Source organism: Thermobia domestica, chromosome 8 (assembly GCF_964235325.1).
Source record: "Thermobia domestica chromosome 8, izTheDome1.hap1.1, whole genome shotgun sequence".
Classification (NCBI taxonomy): domain Eukaryota; kingdom Metazoa; phylum Arthropoda; class Insecta; order Zygentoma; family Lepismatidae; genus Thermobia; species Thermobia domestica.
This window is the reverse complement of record NC_137461.1, coordinates 248,023,413-248,047,069: the sequence shown is the minus strand read 5'-3', so window position 1 is coordinate 248,047,069 and position 23,657 is coordinate 248,023,413. Positions and strand designations below refer to the sequence as shown.

At 36.1% G+C, this 23,657-nt stretch overlaps 1 protein-coding gene across 1 annotated transcript in view; it reads right to left on the bottom strand.

Annotated features, from left to right (window-relative positions):
- The window catches only part of LOC145691994 (protein takeout-like), a 101,398-nt gene that overhangs the window by 6,808 nt on the left and 70,933 nt on the right, over positions 1–23,657 (bottom strand). Inside the window, exons 3-4 of the mRNA XM_081767293.1 lie at positions 17,348–17,495; positions 1,000–1,130 (exon numbers count right to left, since the gene is read on the bottom strand). Coding sequence (XP_081623419.1) covers positions 1,000–1,130; positions 17,348–17,495 — 279 coding nt within the window. The remainder of the gene's footprint in view (positions 1–999; positions 1,131–17,347; positions 17,496–23,657) is intronic.

The following is a 23,657-nucleotide window of genomic DNA, read 5'->3' as shown; positions in this document are numbered from 1 at the left end:
TAATTCTTGCACCATCTGTAATTTGTATGGCTTAAGAGGCAACCGTTTCCTCAACACACGCCAAACTGTCATGTGTAGGACGCCCAGCTGTCGAGAAGCACGGCGTGTTGATTTTGTAGGACTGTTCACAAAGCTTTGTCTCACTTGCTGTACAACGTCTTCAGACGTACGAGCACGATCTGAAGATTTGTTGTGTTTTTTTATCGAACATCCAGTTTCAATAAAACACTTATGAAAGTAATAAATAGTAGGCCTACTGGGAGGATCTTTATCATACTTTGTACGAAAATTAAGTTGCACAGTTATCGCAGACTTGGATTCTTCAAACCAAAACACACAACTAGCACGTTCGGCACCAGTAAAGGTAGCCATCTTTGCTGCAACTGTCTCTAGCGCTTGTGGTGGCTTGTTTCTGAACTATTGCACTACGTAAGTCATAACTTGATGAATTTTGTTTTAAAATGATACCAAAACCATTTCTGTAAGATAAATGAATAAATCAACATGAGTTTTCAAAGTTGTAAAGTTCTTTTTGATACACCCTGTATTTAAGTGAAACTACATATAGTTCGGTAGTAAAATATGTACAAAAGAAAGATGTGGTGTTAAATGTTCAACATAGGACTCTTTAGGATTTTTGTATAGATCGCCAATGCAGTTAAGAGAGGTAATGGTAGTATTATGAGCCTCCATTTTTTTAAAAAATATGAAATTCTAATCCACATTTGTTTGATTTAATTGTTTATGTGTATAAGAACACAGGTCTGTTAAAACGGTTGCCTATTTCTTCCATAAAGATTGCACAGATTTCATTAATATTAAGTCTCCTATTTTTTCAGCAAGTTTACGTGTGTAAAGGAAAACATAAACGTCGTAGAGTTTGGTGAACTTAGGAATCTCTTGGATAATCCAGGAAAGTTTTTAAGTAAATCTTAACAATTTTGGAATCTTATTTGCTCTCTTTACACTATTAAAATTGTACTTTACTATAATACTTACAGAAAGAAATATCGCTGTCTCCTTTCCCAGTGATGGGAAGAAGTAATATCCTGCCACTAATCTCGTAAGGACCTTCAAGCCTGACGGTACCCGTAACGTTGCCATCTATGTAGTAGTTATCTGGATCTGGTCTGGAAAGTAGAGAAACACATTTATTTAAATCCCATAGTACTCAAATAATATAGTATTGTAATAGTAACATGGACCTTAAAATTATTTATTAACAATAATCCTAAGAAAGGGATAACGACTTTTAATTTGTATATATATTCAGTAACATATAGTGGTTGGAAATTTATTCTCTAATTGATGAACGAAAATCCAAACGTGAGAGTATGCAGTGGAAGCATGCAGGGTCACCTAAACGAAAGGAAATCCGTTCCACATCAGCTGCTAAGGTCATGGTGACTGAGTTCTTTGACGAGCAGGGGTCTCTGCTAGTGAAGTTCCTCCCCAAAGGAAGAACAATAGACGACAATAAATACTGCGACATTCTCCGTCGACTGCGGCTAGCAATCAAGAATAAGCGCCGGGGTAACCACACAAGACCATCATTTTACAGCACGATAATGCCCTGCCTCATGTTGCTAAACAAACTCAGGATCTATTGGCGTTATGGAAATGAGAAGTGCTAGACCACCCCCAGTATTGTTCTGACTTGAGTGCCTGTGAATTCCACGTTTTTTTGGCCATTCAACAAACACTTCCGGGGCACCACTATGGATCGGATGAAGAAGCGCAACAAGCTGTCACAGGGTGGTTCCATACTCAATCCAAGGAATTCTTCTTCCAGGGCATTCACAATCTCGTGTTGTGGTGGGGTAAGTGCCTTAACAGCAATAGTCATTGTATATAGCTGTAGCGAGTAATAAAGTCTGTACGTGGAAATGGACCCTTTCATTTGACTGCACCTTATATTTATAACGTTTTTACTATTTAATTAATTTTTTATGGAACAAAAGCATTTTGTTCCTCACAATGATAGAATTTATTACATGATATATCATTTTTGTCATTCAAGCATCAGTGGCGCAACATCGCACAACATCTAATCTTGCGTAGACGACGTGCTCAGTCGGTATCCCGGTACAAGTATGACAGTGCGTGGTACATGCACAGAGATGATGGCGAAGTGTGAAAGGATCTCGTGCTTCGATAGACTTAAAGGTCAAAAGGAATTGTCATTTGAAAGTAATGGACAAACCGTTCTGTACTAGATATTAGGAGATACGATCGCCTCTCAATATCCAGGACGGAGGAAAATGTGCAAGTGGTTCTGGAAATGTTCACTCGAAGACCTCAGAAGTTAGAAAGACAGGTATCGCATATAAGAGATCTCATCCGTCACACAATCCGAACTGTTCTGAAGGAAGGGTTTAATTTTATCCAGGTTATCCAGGTTATCGCAAGATAATGACAATCAAGACTCCATTCTACATGTTTTTCTATGAGAGTAACAGCAATACTGTTGTAATTAGCGGGTTAGTATAATGCTCAGGATACAACATTCTAAGCTATCGATGGGATACAACGCTAAAATGAATCTAAAGACTTAAATGTTTTCTATTTTTAAATATTTATTCATCTTTTAATTTGAGGTAAAATACTATATTTAATCCTAGGGCTGGTAGACTTTGGCATGTTAAGATTCAAACCAAACTTCTTCACGTGGGGGACACATGACACGACTACTTGTTCCTTATTAAAATATTGCGTTTCGTGAAGAAGTTAAGAAGGACTTTTTAATCAACTCTGTACAAGTGTACATGTTTCCTTCAGTCCTTAATACATCTACTAAACACACTTAATACATCTTCACATGAATGAGAAGCAATGTTAACAACTGAAACTACAACTTAAGCCAAATTTTCAGTACAAATTTATTCTGATAAGGAAACAAAAATATTTAATACATATAGATACATAAGTGCACTTTGCTTTGAATCTGATGTAAGGTCACTGGGTTCAAGGAAGTTACAAACTCAATTTATTCAAAGAAAACATACAAAGTATGAAGAAATGTGAAGATTTTACTATAGCCCACTGGCGTCGTTAGCTTTTTAAGTCTGAGAAGTCGAATGAATCAAAATCAAAATCCCCTTTCCGACAAAGGTTATATATACTAAGTTCTTAGTTTTTTAAAAATACATTTGATTAAAATCTGGAGGGACGGGTACCCGCGACTACTCGGATAACGACGGCCATGCTATAGACTAATGATTTTTTTGTCAAAACATTACGAAGTGCAAAAAACTAAGAAGACACTATTTCGATTCTACATATCATGTGCAGTGATGTCAACCCGTCGGAAAAATCTCACTTTGTGGAAATTTTTTACATTAATTTCTCAAATGGGAACAAAAGGAATTTTCGTAGAAATTGGCAGGTTATATGGAATTTTTCATGTATTTACGTTATCAGCAACAAAGAATTCTTAAAAAGGGGGAAGTGGACTAATGTGTTTTCAATAGGCTAATTGTCAAATTTTGTTATTGTAAAACACATGCTAGTATGGCTCTGATTTATGCCGTTGCTTGAAAAATCTCAAGGAACAAGTGTCAAGGAACGTAAATTGTAAGTTGATATTTAAGAAAAAGAAAACGTAAGAAGAAGAATGTAAAGTACCAAACGAGAAACAACGAATTTCCGAAACGACTCAAGATTGAAACTTGTCAAATTTCGTTTCTAATTCCGTAGAAGACTACAGCAGAAAAGTGTACTGAAAGTATGAAGTCCTGATAACAAAATGTACTTATTCTCGTCATGATTTTCAGTTATTTCTTTCAGTTAAGGAATATAATTATTCATACTCTATTTGGGTGGTCATATGTCAAAGTTGTCTATCTACCTTTTCCACCAATGTTGAGTTAATGAATGCTTGTTACATAAAAAAATGCGCTTTTTCTTATGCCAGAATGAGCCAGGCAATATCAGCATTAATTTCAAAATAAAAGGGCCACTGGCTTATTCTGGCATAAGAAAAAGCGCATTCTTTTTTGTGTAACAAGCATTCATTAACTCAAAATTGGTGAAAAAGTTAGATAGACTACTCTGGCATATGACCATCCAGTTGAAAAATGTATAAGGTCGGAATTTACAGATAATTCACTTGTTTATTGAAGACAATGTGTGACATACGATAGTTTCGGTTTTCATATACTTAGGTATTTATAAATTTTGAACTTTTGTAAAGTTAGTATAGCGTGGGAAATTCAAGGGCTAAATGGAAATTTTTGCCTCTTGCAAAGAGATTTGGTAACATTTGGTATCACAGATCATGAGACATAAAGATCCTGTTCTTATTGCCATGCGAAACATGTTTCAAAATGTGAAATTTCATATTTTACCTGTCTCTAGTAATAAGCTTTCTGATTATTGCTATTTATCGCTTACTGTTGCATTCCGTGTTTGCTGCCTAAAAGGTGTTAAGTACAAAACTCATAAATCGTAGTCATTTGATTAAGATTAGTATTGAAAATTTTCTGCTTGTGGAAAGTCTTAAAAAACAAAGTTTATTAAGCGCTTTACACGGCTGGCGAAATGTTGAGTGTTTTAAATCTCTGCATAAATTTTTCCCAACAAAGTATTGTAAAAGGTTTTCTAAGTTCAAACGATTAGAACAGTTTGGACTTTACACCTTTTGAGCAGCTAACACAGACATAATGTATGCCTTTCGTTTCCAGTTGTATTTTAACATATTATTGTTATTATATTTGTATTTTTCTTCTATTTCAATATGAAGTTTTTCTCATCAGTTTCATTGCTTTTTGATTCCAATTATAATTCTTAGTTACTTTTTTTTAAAAAAGTATTCCTTGCTATATTTAATAGCTATAGTAAGTATGGACATAAAAAATATACGGCATCTATAAAGTAAGAAATTCAACATAAATATAAAAATAGTTTCTTTTTCGCGAGTATATTCTAATTATGTTTATCATTTTCACCTCCCTTTGTAATCCCTATGTATTCCGTTTGTGACCTCTTTAAGAGTCCCGACCTCCAGGTTGAAAAAACTTTTGCTCAATTCTGTTTGAATGTTAGTATCACAACGAAAAGGTTGATTAGTGAACACTTCAATGACAGTTTCATCTAAACAGATGGCGTACTTATGCACAACCAATTTTTAAGTTTACACAAAAACATTTCGCTTTCTCGAAAAGTACGCATGATGATTTTTACGCACATCCATATAATTGTGTTCAGTTCAATAAATCTGTGGATTGGCACGTGTCTCTGCCTCCGACCTTGTTTCTTATTACGCTGGTAGTAGTATAGAGTTTCACCTGTATATGAAAGATGACTCAAACCACAAAAGGCATTTTTTATAATAATGTGTATGTAAGATTTTTGTTTACTCATATTATGCCATATAACATAACTCTCTAAAAATTGATTAAGAAGACATTTAAAATACTTAAAACCACTGCACATATCCTTGAATCAACAGTCCTTATCAAAAAACTACTGACAGAACCAGGTCATCAGGTAAAGGGCTCTTGGCAATAATAGCTCTTGTACAGGAAGAAACAATTAAGTACAAGGTTGTACCTTCTCTTCTCGTGTCACTCAACAATGAACTTGGTTGAGGAAGTATTTCTTCCTTTTACAAGCAAGTAAACACTTTTTGCCGTCATCATAAGTATATGAATACAACAAGTGATGGTGAAAGGGAGGGGTCTCGTCAGTTACTTTTTACAATTATTTACTAAGGTTGTTTTTCTTTATCACTACTCCTGCCTGTAAATTTTACATGTTAAGCATCTTACAATTAGGATTGTGCCGTATTTCGAGAAATATCTTTCAAAAATCGGAATTTCGAAATCGAATTCGATAGTTTTATATTTCGATATATTCTTTTTGATATCTTATCGGTAACGATTTTCGATATCCAAATCTGGACAACAGCGCCGACTTTTCAAAATTTATGTGGGTGACAAGCCCATATCCGTGGGGGTCTAGGGGGGTCGGTTCCCTCTAAATTTTTACTGTCCCCCAGAAATTTTCACGATATGCTTGCAAATGAACTTTAATATGGTTGGGTCGGCTCCCCCAAATTTCCACCGGGCTCTTCCTCCATTTTTGGTCTGGCTACCGGCCTGTAGGGTGCATATGAATGTCGGGACGTGCTAGTCTATATGTTTTCAGGGAAGTCTCGATATTTGATTGATTTGTTTTTAGTTAAAAGGTTTTATGAACACTGTCACAAAGGGCTGTGCTGTGATCAAGTAAAATATACCGGAACTATAAGTATAAGTTGGGGCTGCCATAGATCAGTCCGTAACACGGCTGACTTAAATTCAAGAAAAACGGGTTCAAACCCGGGTCCAAACTAAAAATTGTGAGGGTGTCGGAGCACCGGAGCACCCACATAGTCGATGTGAATGAATCTGGATGTCACACAGCGCCAATTTCAGTTTACCGGGCTTTATTATCTTGACTTCTAAATTTCTGTAGAGCTATTGTTTCGTCTCGATTCTCGCAAATTCTTTCGCGTCTCATCTTGATTTTCGAAAAGCTTTTGTCATTTCGTCTATAATTTGATGTTTATATTTCGTAAATTTATGCACAAAATATATGCTCAAAAGTTTCCTTGATTCCATCCCGTAATTATGTTCTTCATTTTCTTCATTGTAATAGTACAATCATTTAATCAATTTACCGTATAGTTTTTATACTATGAATCATGCAACACTGAAACAGTGTAGGAGATCTAAGACTAGGGTGAACTAGTGTTGCCCACAAGATTTGAATAGGGTTGCGAACTTTCCAAAACAAAATGTCCGGACGCCTCATATGATTAGCCACCTTTCGAAAGAAAATAAAGGGACAGACACTGCATACAGCTATTCGGTGAAGTGAGGTTTGTTCCAGTTACTATTTTCGAAATAATGTAATTAATTCTTTCTACAGTAAAGAATTAATCGTATATATATTATTGTATGGGAAAGTGAGCTAATTTATATCATACAGGTGCTATAATATATATTTGGTCTAGGAATTAATTCGTGTGGGTGGACAAGAGATGGCGCAACGAACGGAGCGTCCCACAGTTCCGTGTATCCACACATGTGTTGCAAACCCCTGTCATCGCGTATCGTTCGTAGTATAGGGCAGTGGATTAAAGCGTCAACAACACAAGTTTGTAGTTAAGTGAACATGGCGCAATTTGTACCTGATAAAGTGTTTTTGCGGGGTGTCCTGCTGCATTACTTTAACATGCAGAAAAGTGCGACTGAAAGTCATCGTATTTTGGTGGAAGTGTATGGTGACCATGCTCTAGCTGAGCGAACGTGTCAGAAGTGGTTTGCACGGTTTAGAAGTGGTGATTTCGGCTTGGCAGACCAAGAGCGAGCTGGACAGCCAAAAAAATTTCAAGACGAAGAATTGACAGCATTGCTCGAGCAGGATTCGTGTCAAACGCAGGAACAACTTGCAGCAGCATTAGGCGTTGATCAAACAACAGTCTCCAAACGCTTGAAAGCCATGGGAATGATTCAAAAGATGTCACATTGGGTTCCACATGAATTGAAACACAGAGACGTTGAAAGACGAAAAACCATTTGCGAATTGCTGCTTCAACGACAGAGCAGAAAGGGGTTTCTGCATCGAATTATTACGGGTGATGAGACGTGGATCCATTACGAGAACCCTAAACGAAAAAAGGCCTGGGTGAAACCAGGTGAACCAGGTCCATCACAACCAAAACGAGATATTCACTGTGCAAAGGTTATGATGTGCATATGGTGGGATATGAAAGGTGTGGTGTACTATGAGCTGCTGCAACCGGATGAAACTATGAATGGAGAACGTTATCGACGACAATTAATGCGTTTGAAGCAAGCTCTGGCCAGAACACGACCAGAATGGGAGAACAGACATGATAAACTTATTGTTCAACATGATAACGCTCGCCCACATGTCGCAAAACCGGTCAAAACCTATTTAGAAAATGTCGGATGGGAAGTTTTACCCCACCCGCCGTATTCACCAGACGTTGCTCCTTCGGACTACTACTTGTTCGATTGCATGAACAACGATTTGATTGGAGAGCGGTTTACTTCTTCAGAAGATATCGAAACATGGTTCTCTGACTGGATCGCTTCCAAGGATGAGGACTTCTTTCGCCACGGAATCCGTACATTGCCTAACAGATGGGCGAAGGTGGTGGCTAGCGATGGACAATATTTTTCTTAAGGTATTTATGTATTTTGTGTTTGTACTACAGCTTCAATGTGTGCGTACCAACCGCACGAATTAATTCCTAGACCAAATAATAAAAAATAGCCAATTTGAGTAATACGTATGTAGCCAATGTTCAGGTGGTTTGGGTATAAAACCTCGCGGCGACAACCTCGCCGACCAAAACCTCGCCGCCCAAAACCTCGCGGGACAAAATCCCGCCTGGCCAAAACCTCGCCTCCCAAAACCTCGCGGCCCAAAATCTTCCGCTCCAAAATATCGCCATACCCAAAATCTCGCCTGACCAAAACCTCGTTGTAATGATCTCGCGACACAGAATGTCGCCTGGTCTAAATTAAGCGAGACATAGTGTCGCCTGGGAAGAAATGTCGTCAGGATAAAACCTCTTCACGACAATTTCTTCAATGTAGAATGTTCTATATATTACTATATGTATATATTTAGTAATAACACATAATTACACTAAAATAATGACAAGAAAAATTCTAATGCATGCTTTGGAAATCTATATATATATATAAATTAAATGGCTATGTTTGTTACATTATACCTCTTGAGCCATCCTACCGATCTCAATCAAATTTTCAACATAGATGAGGTTCGAGCCTAGGATGTCTTTTATAATTTCACTTTGTCGGCACAACAAAAGGGAGGGGGATATATATATATATATATATATATATATATATATATATATATATATATATATATATATATGCAGAGCCGTAGCTGGAGATTTCGGCGCCCGGGGCGAAGTAGAATTCGGCACCCCTACTCTCACCACACCAAGCTCTTCCTTCCTTTTTTTCTTTTTACTTACAAGAAAAGGAGCAGATATTGTTATACTACACTGAAGTTTATTAAGCTGCTTGGGCAGACCATTCCAACAGCCAAAAGTGATTATTATGTATTCTTTTACAAATAAGAGCCGTTTTAAAGAGACGTATCCCTCAAGGTTTTGGCTACGCGAGGTTTTGGCCACGCGAGGTTTTGGGCGGCGAGGTTTTGCCCACGCGAGGTTTTGGGCGGCGAGGTTTCGGCCACGCGAGGTTTTGGGCGGCGAGGTTTTGGCCCGACGAGATTTTGTCCGGCGAGGTTTTGGGCGGCGAGGTTTTCTGCGGCGAGGTTTTGGCCCGGCGAAATTTTGTCTCGCGAGATTTTGGGCGGTGAGGTTTTGGCCAAGCGAGGTTTTGGTCGCCGAGGTTTTGGCAACGCGAGGTTTTGGCCCGGCGAGATTTTGTCCCGCGAGGTTTTTGCCGGCGAGATTTTGGGCGGTGATGTTTCGGCCGCGAGATTTTGTCCGTATCCCCACGCATCATCTGGTTAAATATGCGGTATATAGCTGGCTTTCAGTAACCGAAAGATTTTAATTTTCAAGGAATTCACCACTTAGGTCCCAAATAACTATAAATTAAAAATTGAATATATTTTCGAAACAATCTACCAAAATTATTTTTTAATGGCGCTAAAATCATACGGGTCATTCTCGTTTAACTCCGACTGGTCATACTAAACAAAAAAAAAAAGTTATGATCTTAGAACTTCTCAGTAAAGATTCCATGTTTTGGCGTCACTTTTCGTCTCCATTTTACGAAAAATTAACGTTTTTAGAAAAAATGTCATAATTCATGTCACATACATTACCGTATGCGCTTCTTCACGAAAGGGAGTTATAATATTTTGTGCTTGTGGAAGTGGTTTGTTTTACAGAACTAGACAAGATAAGCATTATAGCGTGAAACAAATATTTCTTAACGGCTATTTTTGAAGGAAATTTGCTGCAATGTACGAAAGTAACATCTGTGACATGTACGTACAATTATTCTACTAAAGTTGAGATTTTTAGTAGCAGAAAATTAACTTCTAAAACACTGATCAGACACCGCTATGAAATTTTCCATTTTCTTCTGTCTCAGTACCTACCTACGTATTTGCAGATAAAAATATTGAGTGCTCAGAAAAAATGTTCTCTTCATTACGCTTTTAAATCGTTTCGTTTGCAGTTTTAACAATTTTTTAAAAATTGTTTTCTTATATGTTAATATAAAAGAATAAAATACTAATACAAATACTACTACTACTACTACTACTACTACTACTACTACTACTACTACTACTACTACTACTACTACTACTACTACTACTACTACTACTACTACTACTACTAATAATAATAATAATAATAATAATAATAATAATAATAATAATAATGTTTAAACCCAAGAAAGCCCAGGGGGTGCCTCAGAGGCACCCTGGTCCACTTTTAATGCAATTATTCTTAATAGATATTTCGTCGCGTGTCTTCCGCTACAGAATTCTCCTATCTCTTTGGAATATGTCCCCTGATTGAGTCGTTCATACGTTTCCTTATTTCAGAAAAAATAGGGTTGTTTTTTACATTGACGTAAAGGCCCAAAGGGTGCCTCGATGGCACCCTGGTCAATTTTTAATGCCATTATTCTTAATAGATGTTTCGTGCCGTGTCCTGCGCTCTAGAATTCTTCTTTCCTAAGCATTTGTTTTACTTTACCTCAGAAAAAATAGCGTTATTTTTTATACTAACGTAAAGGCCCAAGGGGTGCCTCTGAGGCTCCTATTGAAGTATGTACCTTTCTAATTATTTGATACTGTTCATTGTTTATTACCATTGACAAATGATTTCATAGCAAAGTAGTGACTAGACTTCCCTATTAATGACAAAAAAAAAAAAAAAAAAAAAAAAAAAAATGAAATGAAATCTTTGAGTTTTACGTCCCACAAATATGCCCGTTAGGCTGAAGGAGACGGTGATGATGAGTAATAAATGAAATGGTGGAATGAATAAAGTGGGAGGAAACGGGAGAACCCCGAGAAAACTCACGCGCACTGTGTTTGTCCACCACAAGGTTCACTTGGCGGGGGCTGGGATCGAACCCGAGACCCCAAGCACCAGAGGTGAACGCTCTACCACTGAGCCACCGCGGCCCCCCTATTAATGACGGAAAATAAAAATGGTCGCGGTGAGTTCAGGTAGCTTGTATATGCAGCAGGGAGAATCAGAGGCACCCCCTGAGCCTCTTAAGGGTAAAATTAGCATGGGCTTTCACGGGTTAAATAACTTTCCCTGTACTTGATACATTTATAAAAGAATGAAAAAAAAAAAAAAGATTAGATTATTTAATGAAATATTCCATAGGAAAATCATATTTGGAATGTGACCAACATTAAATTTAAAACATAAAAAGCACTTACTTGAACTTTTGCACCAAACACGTTAATGCGTTTAATAATTTCAGGACAGTAGTAGTTCAGTCAAAGAAATCAGAAAAGTGACTTAAAAAAAAAAAAAAAAAAAAAAAAAACAATAAGCCAATTCAACAAATTTATTGCAGATGAAAGCCCGTCGATCGGCGTTCGTTTTTCATTAGATTGAAAGAGAAAATTACTCGTCACTTTGGAGATTGGAATGTATGTAACATTTCGTATATTTTAAAGAAAAAATTATCAGATTACTAACTTAGAATGTAATCTGTTTTAATACTTTAAAAACGATAGGTCAGCACTTCAGAGTATACTAAGTATATATATATATATATATATATATATATATATATATATATATATATATTAGCAACATTAACAGTTCTGAAACATTGGTAACTTACGTGGCACATATTAAATCTACTTACGAATTCATCTACATGTTTTCCTCCACAAGATCAAAAACATCAACCTTGCTGATTGCACTGAAGCATGAAATATTCAGAAAACAAAACCAACAATGTCACATTGTATTTTGAATACTGCCATGTGTTGAATATTCGTAGAACCATAGAGTAAGTTTAGTGGCAGACAAATACAGGACAGAAGTTTCTTTTATAAATAATTAACGAAGATACTCACTAATATATACATTCATTTCTATAAAGAAAAACTGATAACGATCGTAATGATTTTATTTTGCACCTCATACCTGTCAATGTAGAATAACTATTTCAAATTTTGAAAATGCTATTGGGACAGGTAACGTATGTGACAAAATTAGTAATTTTTATATTATTTTTAAATATCTCTGAGATATATTTCCCTCCTGTTATTTCTGTTCCAAGGATTAGCAGCAGCTATCCTGTCGCCCTTTAAAATAGAAAGTGAATAAATTAAATTTTGAACATCCTATGCAGTTGGAAATAGCGTGCCGAAGTTAAGTTAGAATGACCCATATATGTCGTTCATTCCTAACACTGATTGAGTTTTCTTTATTATTTTTTTTTTTTTTTGGAAGAAATTATTTATTTGTTTTGTATATGTAGCTAAGTACATCGGTATTTTGTATCTGTGTTGTTCATTTTGTATTTTGTATCTATTTTGTATCTGTACTTCTCCTAACAGTAACACTCCTTTACGGATATACTTTCCTAACGGTGACACACACTCCTTTACAGACATACTCCCCGAACGGTAACACACACACTCCTTTACGGACATATTCTCCTAACGGTGACGAACACACTCCTTTACGAACATACTTCTAACGGTGGCACACATGCGCCTTTATGGATATACCCTCTCTTAACAATGACACACTCCTTTACGGACATACCCTCCTAACAGTGACACACACACACTCCTTTACGAACATAATTACTTTGCTAACAGTGACACACACACACACTCCTTTACGGACATACTCTCCCAACGGTAATACACATATTTCTTTACGGATATACTCTCTGTAGTGTAAGCTATATGTCTGTAGATTTTTTTTTGTTTTTTGTACACACGTAGATCCCTTATTTATAAAAAAACAGAAACACTGTAGTAACATCGTAAACATATCTCTATGCAGTGGCGTATTTACGATTTTGTTTCGGGAGGGGCTTTGCTAATTTTCGGGGGGGGGGCTTTGCCTGGAAATGTGAAAATTCTGCAAGATATTTCATTTACTTTACTATACTAAGTAAGATTTCGGGGGGGGATTAAGCCCGGAAGCCACCCCCCTAAATACGCCACTGTGTCTATGGAAGCGATCTTCTGAAGCTGGAACCGTACAAGTCACATTATGTTTTATGAGTGATGCTGAAGGTCGAAATTTGTTATATAACATTACTTATTCCCCTTCTTCTGCAATAAAAATGTAAATATACCTTCATATACTTCGTAGACTACTTGACATAAACAAATTATGATTTTCTCTTTTTAACGAAATAAATTTCCCTAGTTTGATACGCATCTGTAACATGGGCAAGGTGAAACAAGAGTAAAATTACATATTCCTAGTCTAAACACCACAATTAACTTATGTGCTAAAGTTGTTTTCCTTCGCAGGGGCTTTAATTGTTGTTCATTTTAAACGAATATAAAAGAAAAAGAGGAAACTGTGGATCATACGTGTATGAAGCTGCATTTGGAAATGAATAAGCAGGTATACAGAGTGATTCAAAACATCACCGACAACATATGAGAGGTGATTCCTGACACCGAGATAAGACGAAAAGTATAGGCCAGCCTGGGTGCACAAATGCTTCCTTCCGGAGTTATAGGCTCACGAAAACATGAAAAAATGAACTTTAAAGGTCTTTAGCTCCAAGACTATGGGACCTACAGTTGTCGGGTCATGACTTCACTTAGGAACTAGTGTGTGCCCTATCGAAATATCCAAGTTCCAGAATCCTGCAGTACTTCCGCACAATTTTTATAGAGGTAGTTGGTGGGTACTTCAAATTATATGCCTGTAGCCTAAGTAACTCCCTCTATAAAAATTGTTGCATGACTAATGCAGGATTTTGAAACAAGTATGTTTTGATAGCGCACATATTAGTCCCTAAGTGAAGTCTTGATCCGACTACGGTAGGTCCCATAGTTTTGGAGCTATGGACCTTTAAAGTTCATTTTTTGATGTTTTCGGCAGCCTATAACTCCGAAAGGAAGCATTTGTGCACACACGTTGGTCTACACTTTTAGTATTGTCTTGGTGTCAGAAATCACCTCTCAAACGTTGTCGGTGTTGTTTTGAAACACCCTGTTTAGAGGAGATAGGAATTTAACACGGAAGAATGATAGAAATTTGTTCATTTGCGTTGTCACTGAAAGTTATTATATCTGTATATCAGTGTATTAGTCCCAGAAGCGACAGTCCTATTAGCGACAGGAACTGTTATCTGTCCTATGAGCGACCGATTCATTTACATTGAGATGATGGAAGATGATATGATTCCATTTCGTAAAATATGTTTGCCTCTGGCGTTATTAGCGCCCAAACAACCTTGGTATGAAATATGTACGTACCAGTGATACTGTTCGTCAAATATATTTCTCCTCTACTGTAAGTGCAAATAAATCTTTAATTTTGAGTTAGATTTGACATAACAAAAAACTTAACGAGACAACAGGGATATTTCCATGAAAAATATATTCTTATGTAATTATTGAAAATCCAATTGTAATGTATCCTTTCTTCAAAAGCTCTGTTTTCTGTACTTAATTTGATTCAAATCTAATTACTCACTTAGCACAGTAATATATTTTAGTTTGAAAAGCTTAAACGTGTAACAGTTTCGCCAACAATCTACTTTTTAGACTTCCTATAAGACTCTATGGTTGATGTAGAGTTGAGCAGAAAATGGTATGAGCAGAGAATGGTTGATGTAGCTCTAAGATTTGATCTTACACTTCACGTTTACTTTTTATTTTCTCATAAATAATCCAGTTCTATTGTTTTCTTTTCTGAGAATATAGGCGACAATAGATAACAACTTTTTATGACCTTTTCGGGTACAGAATAACAACGGTTCAATACTGCATAGACATAGTGTCACATAGTATTGGATTGGACTCCTTCAAACTTTGGACGCCTTTCAACAAAACTTTCTGAGTGTGCGCCTGATTTCTACCATTTTCAATGGATAAATTACTTCCATCAACAAACTATGTTCTCTCAATAATAATAGAAATCGAATTAACGTGCATCGAATGTCTAGGGCCTACTAACAATTGAAATCAATTATCACAGGAAGAGTAATAGGATTCCTTTAAAACTCTATAGGGTTGAATCTGATCATGGACTATGGCCAGCCGTATATCTTTTAGTAGTGTAAGGTATGGTCAGCGCATTAGATTCTAAGACTGCTTATTTCCGTTCCCTTAAGCTTGAGTTCACTACAGTATATGTTAATTCCGGCAGCTCCTCCAAATTTCTCACCGTACTCAGGGAATATCGAAAAATTATATTTCTACGTCAGAAATTGATTTTCACATACGTACGCAAGAAAAGTTCATTATAAAACTGTGGGAGGGGTTCCAAATTCGATCCAAGGCCATGCGAGATTGTTGTCCAGAAAATTGTTTCGTTTCCTGGATTATTTTCATTGCAGCAGTTCTTTCATAATCATTCCCGTAGCAGCATAGACAGTAGGCTCAACAGTGGAAAATAGTAGCTAAACCAACTGTCAACGTTGGCCATACGTTGCAATTACCTATTTCGCCAAGCATTTGCCAACCAACTCAATTGCCAACGTTGGCCTTGCTACTTCGCCTAACATTTGCCAATCAACTCAATTGCCAACGTTGGCTATACGTGGTAATTGGCTACATTGATGACTATTTGCCAACAAACTCAAACACCAAAGCTGGCCATACATTGTAATTGATTAGACCCCTAGTTCGTTGAGCATTAGTCAACTACCTAAATTGCCAACGTTGGCTATATGTTGTAATTGGTTATTTCGCCAAGCATTTCCCAATCAACTCAATTGCCTACGTTGGACATACGTTGTAATTGGCTACTTTGCCGAACATTTGCCAATAAACTCAATGTTGGCCATACCTTGCAATTGCATAGTTCGCCGAATATTTACACACCACCTCAATTGTGGACGTAGCGGGGAAAGTGGGGAAAATTGTGATTGAGGGTAAGAGATCGCAACTGTTGGACAAATGACGGGAAATGGTTGTTTGACCAATATGCATTATTTTAAACTTCGTTGGGCAATGGACTTTTAACCAAATTTCAATTCATTCCCAATCATGAACTACGTAATTAGAATCTAACAGGTGTGATAATACTACAGCCATTTGCATTACATTGCAAAAGATAAATAAGTGTTTTAAGTTCATTTGGACACTTCCTTTAGAAAAGACTCTAGTGTTTGTTTAACATTTCCGAAAGTGTTCTGAAATGTTCTATCTGTGAACAAAAATGTCTGAAATACCTCCTAACTGTGTTAATGGGAACTGCTGTAACAATCTTCAAAATGTACTTGAATTTCTGATGTGTTCAGTGATTATAAGGATGCAGAAACGACTTTTAATCAGTGTTAGGACAGTCTACACATTAGCATTGACATATTTACAAATAATTTCTACCCGTATACTCACTGAACACAGCGCCGTAACTTAAGATTTTTTCTGAGGGGGAAAGCATTAATACGCTTATTTGGGCCCCTAGAAAAGCTGTTTTCTAATTTTGGGCCCCCTCTTTCCATCTTTCTATTACTCTTTACCTGCCCCTCGCAGCCTGTGGGCTCTCCCGCACGGCAAGGTCTGTGAGGCCTTTAGTTACGCCCCTGGGTCCGTTCCATACATGACAAATTAATTAGGAGACAATATTGACAAATCTCAAAGTCATACGAATAAATATTATTTCTAAGGTCCCTAATAGTAGACATTTTTTTTTTTTTTTTTTTACTGAAATGTGCCCATGACTAATTTTTGTTTTATTGACGTTTTGTGTGTTGTTTTGTTTATGTAATGTAGTGAATCTGTTTCATGCTTCATTTATAATTTCATGTTCGTATCGTATATGAAGTAAGGAAATTTTGTCTTAAAATCGGCCCCCCTCGAACGGCGGGAGCTTCTCTGGGGGGCAGTTGCCTCCTGCCCCGCACAAGTTACGGCCCTGACTGAACACATCAGAAGTTGAAATACATTTTGATCTCTATTACGGCAATTCCAATTAACCACTGTTAAGATATAGTCTAGACATTTTTTTGTCCTGATAGAAAACTTGGACATGTAAAACAATGACCAAAAGTCATTTCTAAAAAATGTTCAAAACATTAATTTAATTTTTGCAGTGTAATAATCCGTCTTTCTTAGTCTACAGATCATAAGTGTGGGACGTAACACTTACAGATATATTAAAAAGAAGTACATGTATAAAGAGACTAACCTGACAGTTAACACGTTGAGTTTGCTGATACCATGAATCCTGGCTTTTGTAAATGTCAGCTTAAGTCCGACAGGTCCCACTCCTTGATCAATAACCATTTGTGGTATTTCCAACGGTTCAGTTGGAGGTATTCCGAATTCACGCATTCCTGTCAAAAGAGATCAAAAGGAAAATTAGGTTTAAAAAAAAAAAACTATTAGATATTAGGTAAATCAAAAATTAAAAAAAAATGAAATGAAATCTTTGAGTTTTACGTCCCACGGTAATGCCGGTTAGGCTAAAGGAGACGGTGATGATGAGGAATGAATGAAATGGTGGAATGAAGAAAGTGGGAGGAAACGGGAGAACCCCGAGAAAACCCACGTACACGGTGTTTGTCCACCACAAAGTTCACTTGGCGGAGGCTGGGATCGAACCCGGGACCTCAAGCACCAAAGGTGAACGCTCTACCACTGAGCCACCGTGGCCCCAAATCAAAAATTGAAAAATGATGTAGCATAACTAAACGATGGATTTTGTTGGTCTAAAAATCACTTTAAAAAGAAGACATACTAAAGTTGTATGAAATTGGATCTAAATTTAGTAGTTTTCTCATTCATAGCACAACAAATATGACTGTTGTACTATATGGTTGCGAAATATGGTCACTTAGTTTGAAAGAAAAACGCAGACTGAAAGCATTCGAGAACAAAAAATTCTGGGACGAATATTTGGACGCGAGACGAATAAGAATGATACGAACTTCATAACGGGGAATTACAAAATTTATATGGTTTACCTAAAAATTTAGAAATCGAGCCATATACCTAATATCAGAAAATTACTATGCAATTATCTAATATGGAAGACCTTCGAGTAATGTCAACCCAATATTGTAACCTGAAGTAATAGAACAATAACTTGTATTTCCGATAGAGGGATTCGGTCAAAGCTGGAACCTGTTCTTTCGATGCTAAACTCACATAAAGGAAAACAGCTTTTCGCTATTTTACTATTCTCGGCATCAATAGAATAATTACTGCTGTGAGGAAAACTATTCTTAAAATACTGAACCTATATCAAACCCGTTGGTCGCCTCCAATGGCCGTTTCCTATCCTCGAAACTCAATATTGTAAACGGAAGAGGAATTATATTTTCATCTGTCCTACCATTACGTGCATTCTGTCCACCACAGCGCCTACACGGCATTGCGGTAAGTAATATTCACACTTGTCTTCATAATCATTCATGGATATATGTAGTCTTGAACCCTCTCCAGTTCCGTACCGATCGAAAATCGGACACATGTTCATAGGACTTATTCGGTTTATTTTCATACGTAGAATCACCTCACAAATTATCTGACATTCCTCTTGAATCACCTTGTATGTACGGGGGAACCTCGATAACTCGAAGTTGAAAGGAATGGATAAAATTTCGAGTTATCGAGGTTACATCAAAAGAAATTCGAGTTAAAGAGGTAAACTTGGAATCCTAGAGATTCGCAGATACGAAAGTTCGAGTTACCAAGAGTTTTAAATATGATTACAAAACCCTTAAAAGTTCAACTTATCGAGGTCCAACAGTTATTTTTCTTTTTCACTGTGGCAATTGGTGTTGAAACCGAAAACTTCACCATTTACCGTTGTGAAAAAATAGAAAAAGGCCAAGGTAAAAGTAATTCTTCAGACGTTGAATCCATATAAAAAAGTCACTTCTCTCATCGTATTTGTTCTATGCAGAGAGAGAGAGAGAGAGAGAGATGATTATTAAATTTATACTTGGAAGTTCCATGGGCAGAGGTATGGGGGCATTGCCCCCCCCCAACTTTTTTTTTTTTTTTACAAAAAATAAAAATGCCACCTACCAAGACCTCTCAAAATTTGCAAGACTGTACAGTTGTTTTGATATTAATTTCGGTTCTGAGAACAGAACACGCCGAAAATGACGACTTGTGAAAATGCAGGTCTGAGATCGACCAAAAGGTCTGCCTCTCCCAGCAGACAATTCCTAACTCCGCCCATGCCTGGAACGCTGATTTGATTCTGAAAAAACGGGCCTTCTCTCTATTAGCACTTTTTGCTTTAAGTTGATTTCTACTGTTTTGGTTTGAATAGAGAGCTAAAGAAGGAGACGGAAGTTATTCTTGAGATACAAAATTGATTCCAGGAAAACTTTACTGTTTTTACTCTGATGTCTGTCAACAGACAAACAGTCAAATGAACGTAGCCCCTCTATAAGACTCCTTATATTTACGCGGAGCATAGTTTGAAGTTTCTTTGTTAAAATAGATTGAAATAAGGACAGGAGAACATCTTTTACCAACGAGTGTTTCAAAAATACTTTACCTGACATCGAATTTTACTTGACTAGCTAAGAATTTTGGGATTCTGAAAAATGAAAATGGCTCCTAAACACAGTTTAAATAGATTTGCCAAATTAAACACATTTTCAAACAAAAATATAAGTATCTTTGTTACGAAATTTAAGTGGTTTTATATAAAAGTACCTTAACATGAGAACACTTAAAGTCCAGGGGACACTTTGATCAAAACTTCCGGCGAATATAGAAGCCCTGAGAATCAGGTCATGTACTTACAACACAGCTGTTGACCAGTTCTCATGTAATCCCTAGCAGAGAGTGCTTTATCTGCAGTGAAGATACGTATAAATTTGTAAGTGTAACTAACGTCTGCTAACCTTTTCACTTACAAAGATAAGTGTAAAATATATACCAATTTAACTTAGTATAACTTGTGTTTGGTAGCTTTGGGAGTATAGGAAAAAACACGAACACAAAATATATGTACTCAGGTATGTTGTAGAAAAGATTAAAATTGAAGGGGTGACTTTCATCACACCATAAGGGCAACATTGATCAAGCGATGGGATGGATGGATGGAGTTACATCCCGTGACTGCTTCAAAACTATGTTTCTACCACACGCGAAACGTTTAGTAGGTCGAAAGTTGCTAATCGGTGACAATTTGTCATCGCATTTGGATGCTGAGGTGCTGTCATTGTGCGCTGAAAATGCCATTGATTTATTTGCTTGATTCCTAACTCGGCACATCTTTCCCAGCTGCTGGATGTTGCGTTTTTCTGACCCAAGAAAGAAGCCTGGTGTGCATGTCTCACTGATTTCAAAGTACAAAATCCAAGATTAAGCACAGTTTCAGAGAACATGTTCTCTACTCTACTGACGAAAACTCTGAAGAAGATAGATGCAGTAGTAACACGTGCCACACATACTCATGATCACAACTGTAACATGACTTCAGCGATCAAGAGAAATTTGATCAATGGATGCCGAACGTATAAGATATATCACATTGATCATGAACAAGTGTTTAACAGATTGGCCACAGAACACGCTGCAGAAGATCCCATCCATGGTGTCGAAGATGGTTTAACCACTCTGCTCAAAGAGCAGCAATTCGGTACCAGTACGTCAAGCAAACTACGCAGAAAGAAGACTGGATGTTGCACCTGGATGTAGTATATCTACGGCTGTAACTACACTAGAAGGAGACACTGACAGTGACGACCTCACTCATTTGCCTGGAATAGAAGAGAATCTCTTGTCCGGAGATGCCGCACACGCAACACTTGTCTCCCAGCAGCCAAAATCACAGGTTTACGAAATTGGTCAGTATACTGTAGCAACGTTTGTTTCCCAGAAAAAAAAATATATTTGTCAAATAACAGACACTGAACCCGAATAGGCCTAAAAATGATTCGCGCAAATAAAAGACAGTTCAAGGTTGCTGCTGATTATGTCTACATCATCCAACCAGACGATTTAGTTAAGATCATTTTGAACCCTTCTCCTGACTGCGGTATTAATATGTATATTATGTCTTTCCTGCGGCTATCCCAGTGATTGAAGTTGAAAGTTTTTTGTTCACTTTTCTTATGTTTTCTTTTGTTTGCTATATTTTATGTTATGTATTTTCAGTGAGGAGTCAAATCAGTAGTTTTAACTACAAACTATGTGAACATCTCACCACGTTATTATTATTATTATTATTATTATTATTATTATTATTATTATTATTATTATTATTATTATTATTATTATTATTATTACTATTATTATTATTATTATTATTATTATTATTATAACGTGGTGAGATGTTCACATAGTTTGTAGTATGGTGGATCATTTCCATCCACATTTTCTATTTGAATGGAAAATAACAAAAAATGACAGTAATGTCTTTGGGAACACCTTAAATCAAGCCAGAATTTATGATTTTAAAAATGCCGATTTTCTAGGTGTATATAATGGAATTAAGGAAATGGATCGAATAGATACAAAGAGTAGTAATATTAATGAATTGACCAATATATTGTATAACAATATATATGATGTGCTAGATAATTGTGTACCTAAGAAACCAATTAGCAATAGGCCTAAATACAAAGACCCTTGGATGAACAAAGAGCTGAAATCATTAATTAATAAGAAAACCAAATATTTTGTTAAAGCAAGACAAACAAATAGTAATACATGGTATCAAAGATACTCCGATTTAAGGAAAATTGTCAAAAAGAAATACTTAGAGGCCAGAAAATCATATTATATGAGTCTGGAAAATAGTGTTGTCAATAACAGTATGTTTTTCTGGAAAATATTTAAAAGTTCTGATGGCAAGCAAATACCAACTGAAATGAAACATAATGACAAATCAGTTACAGAATTAAATGATGTTGTGGAATTATTTAAAGATGTTTTTAGTGAAAATTTTAATTTAGAATTAGGACATTACCCAGATAGGCAGGTTATGAATTCTCCTTCGCTCATTAGCAACCATGACGTCATAGATATACCTAATATCACTGAGTCTGATGTAATTCATGCAATCAAAGTTATTAAGGCGAGCACAGCGCCTGGTCCTGATAATATCCCCTATCCCCTATTATATAATTAAAGCCTGTAGTACCGAATTGTCAACTGTTTTAACAAATATATTTAATGCATCCTTGAGAAATGGTGAATTTCCTTCAATGTGGAAACAAGTATACATTGTACCAGTACACAAAGCAGGTGATCGTAGAATTATAAAAAAATTATAGACCAATAACACTAGTCAACGCATTTTGTAAGATTTTTGAAATTATAATACACAAACATTTATATTTTAATGTAAAAAACAAATTAAGTGAATTTCAGCATGGATTTTATAAAGGGAAATCGATTGTAACAAATCTTGTACATTTTACTGATTTTACACATTTAGGACTTAAGAATAGATTACAAGTAGACACTATATATATAGATATGTCAAAAGCTTTTGATTCCATAGAGCATGAACTTCTTATTGATAAATTAAGAAACATAGGTCTATCTCCATTGTACTTTCGATGGTTTGTAAGCTATCTAGCAAACAGAACGTTTAAAGTAAAAATTGGTCAAATAACCTCTAGTTACGGTCATATAAAGAATGGCATACCTCAGGGATCTCCTCTGGGACCCCTTCTTTTTTCAATATTTATTAATGATTTGCCTGAGAAAATTAAATAGGCTACTCAAATATTTGTATATTTGTACAAGTACTTGTTGTATGCCGATGATTTAAAATTATTTAGAATAGTAAATAGTGAGTATGATAACTACTTACTACAGGAAGATCTAGATACTGTTAGTACATGGTGTAAAAGTAACTTATTGAAAATAAATTGTGAGAAAACTAAATACATATCATATACTAACAAAACCCAATACTACGTGAGCAAATATGTAATTAATGGAGTAACATTGCATAAAGCCGAACAGATTAAAGATTTGGGTATAGTGTTTGACAGAAACATGAAATTTACCTATCATATAAATGATACAATCCAAGGGACTAGAAGAATAATAGGGTTTATTTTCAAACAATGGCCTGAGTTTAGAAATGCCAGCTCATATGTATATTTATACAAGATGCTTGCAAGATCAAAATTAAAGTTCGGTGTAGTTATTTGGAATAGTATAGGTATAACGTTGGCAAACAAAATTGAATCAGTACAAAAATGTTTTATTAGGTTATTCTGCTATAAAATGAATAGAGATTACTACTCACGTAGTTATGAATACTGGTGTCAATTTTGGGGATTGCAGGCATTGAGCGACAGGAGAAAAGTTATTCAAAGAGATTTTATTAAGAAATTACTAGACAATAGCTATCATAGTGAATATTGCTTGCATAATATAGGTATAAGGGTACCAATGTATAATACAAGAAATATATCAACATTAGTTCCGTTGAATCCGAAATCTGTAATTTTAAGAAGACTGACCAATTCTTTTAATTTTGTTTAATTTATTTTTATCAGTATAAAAGC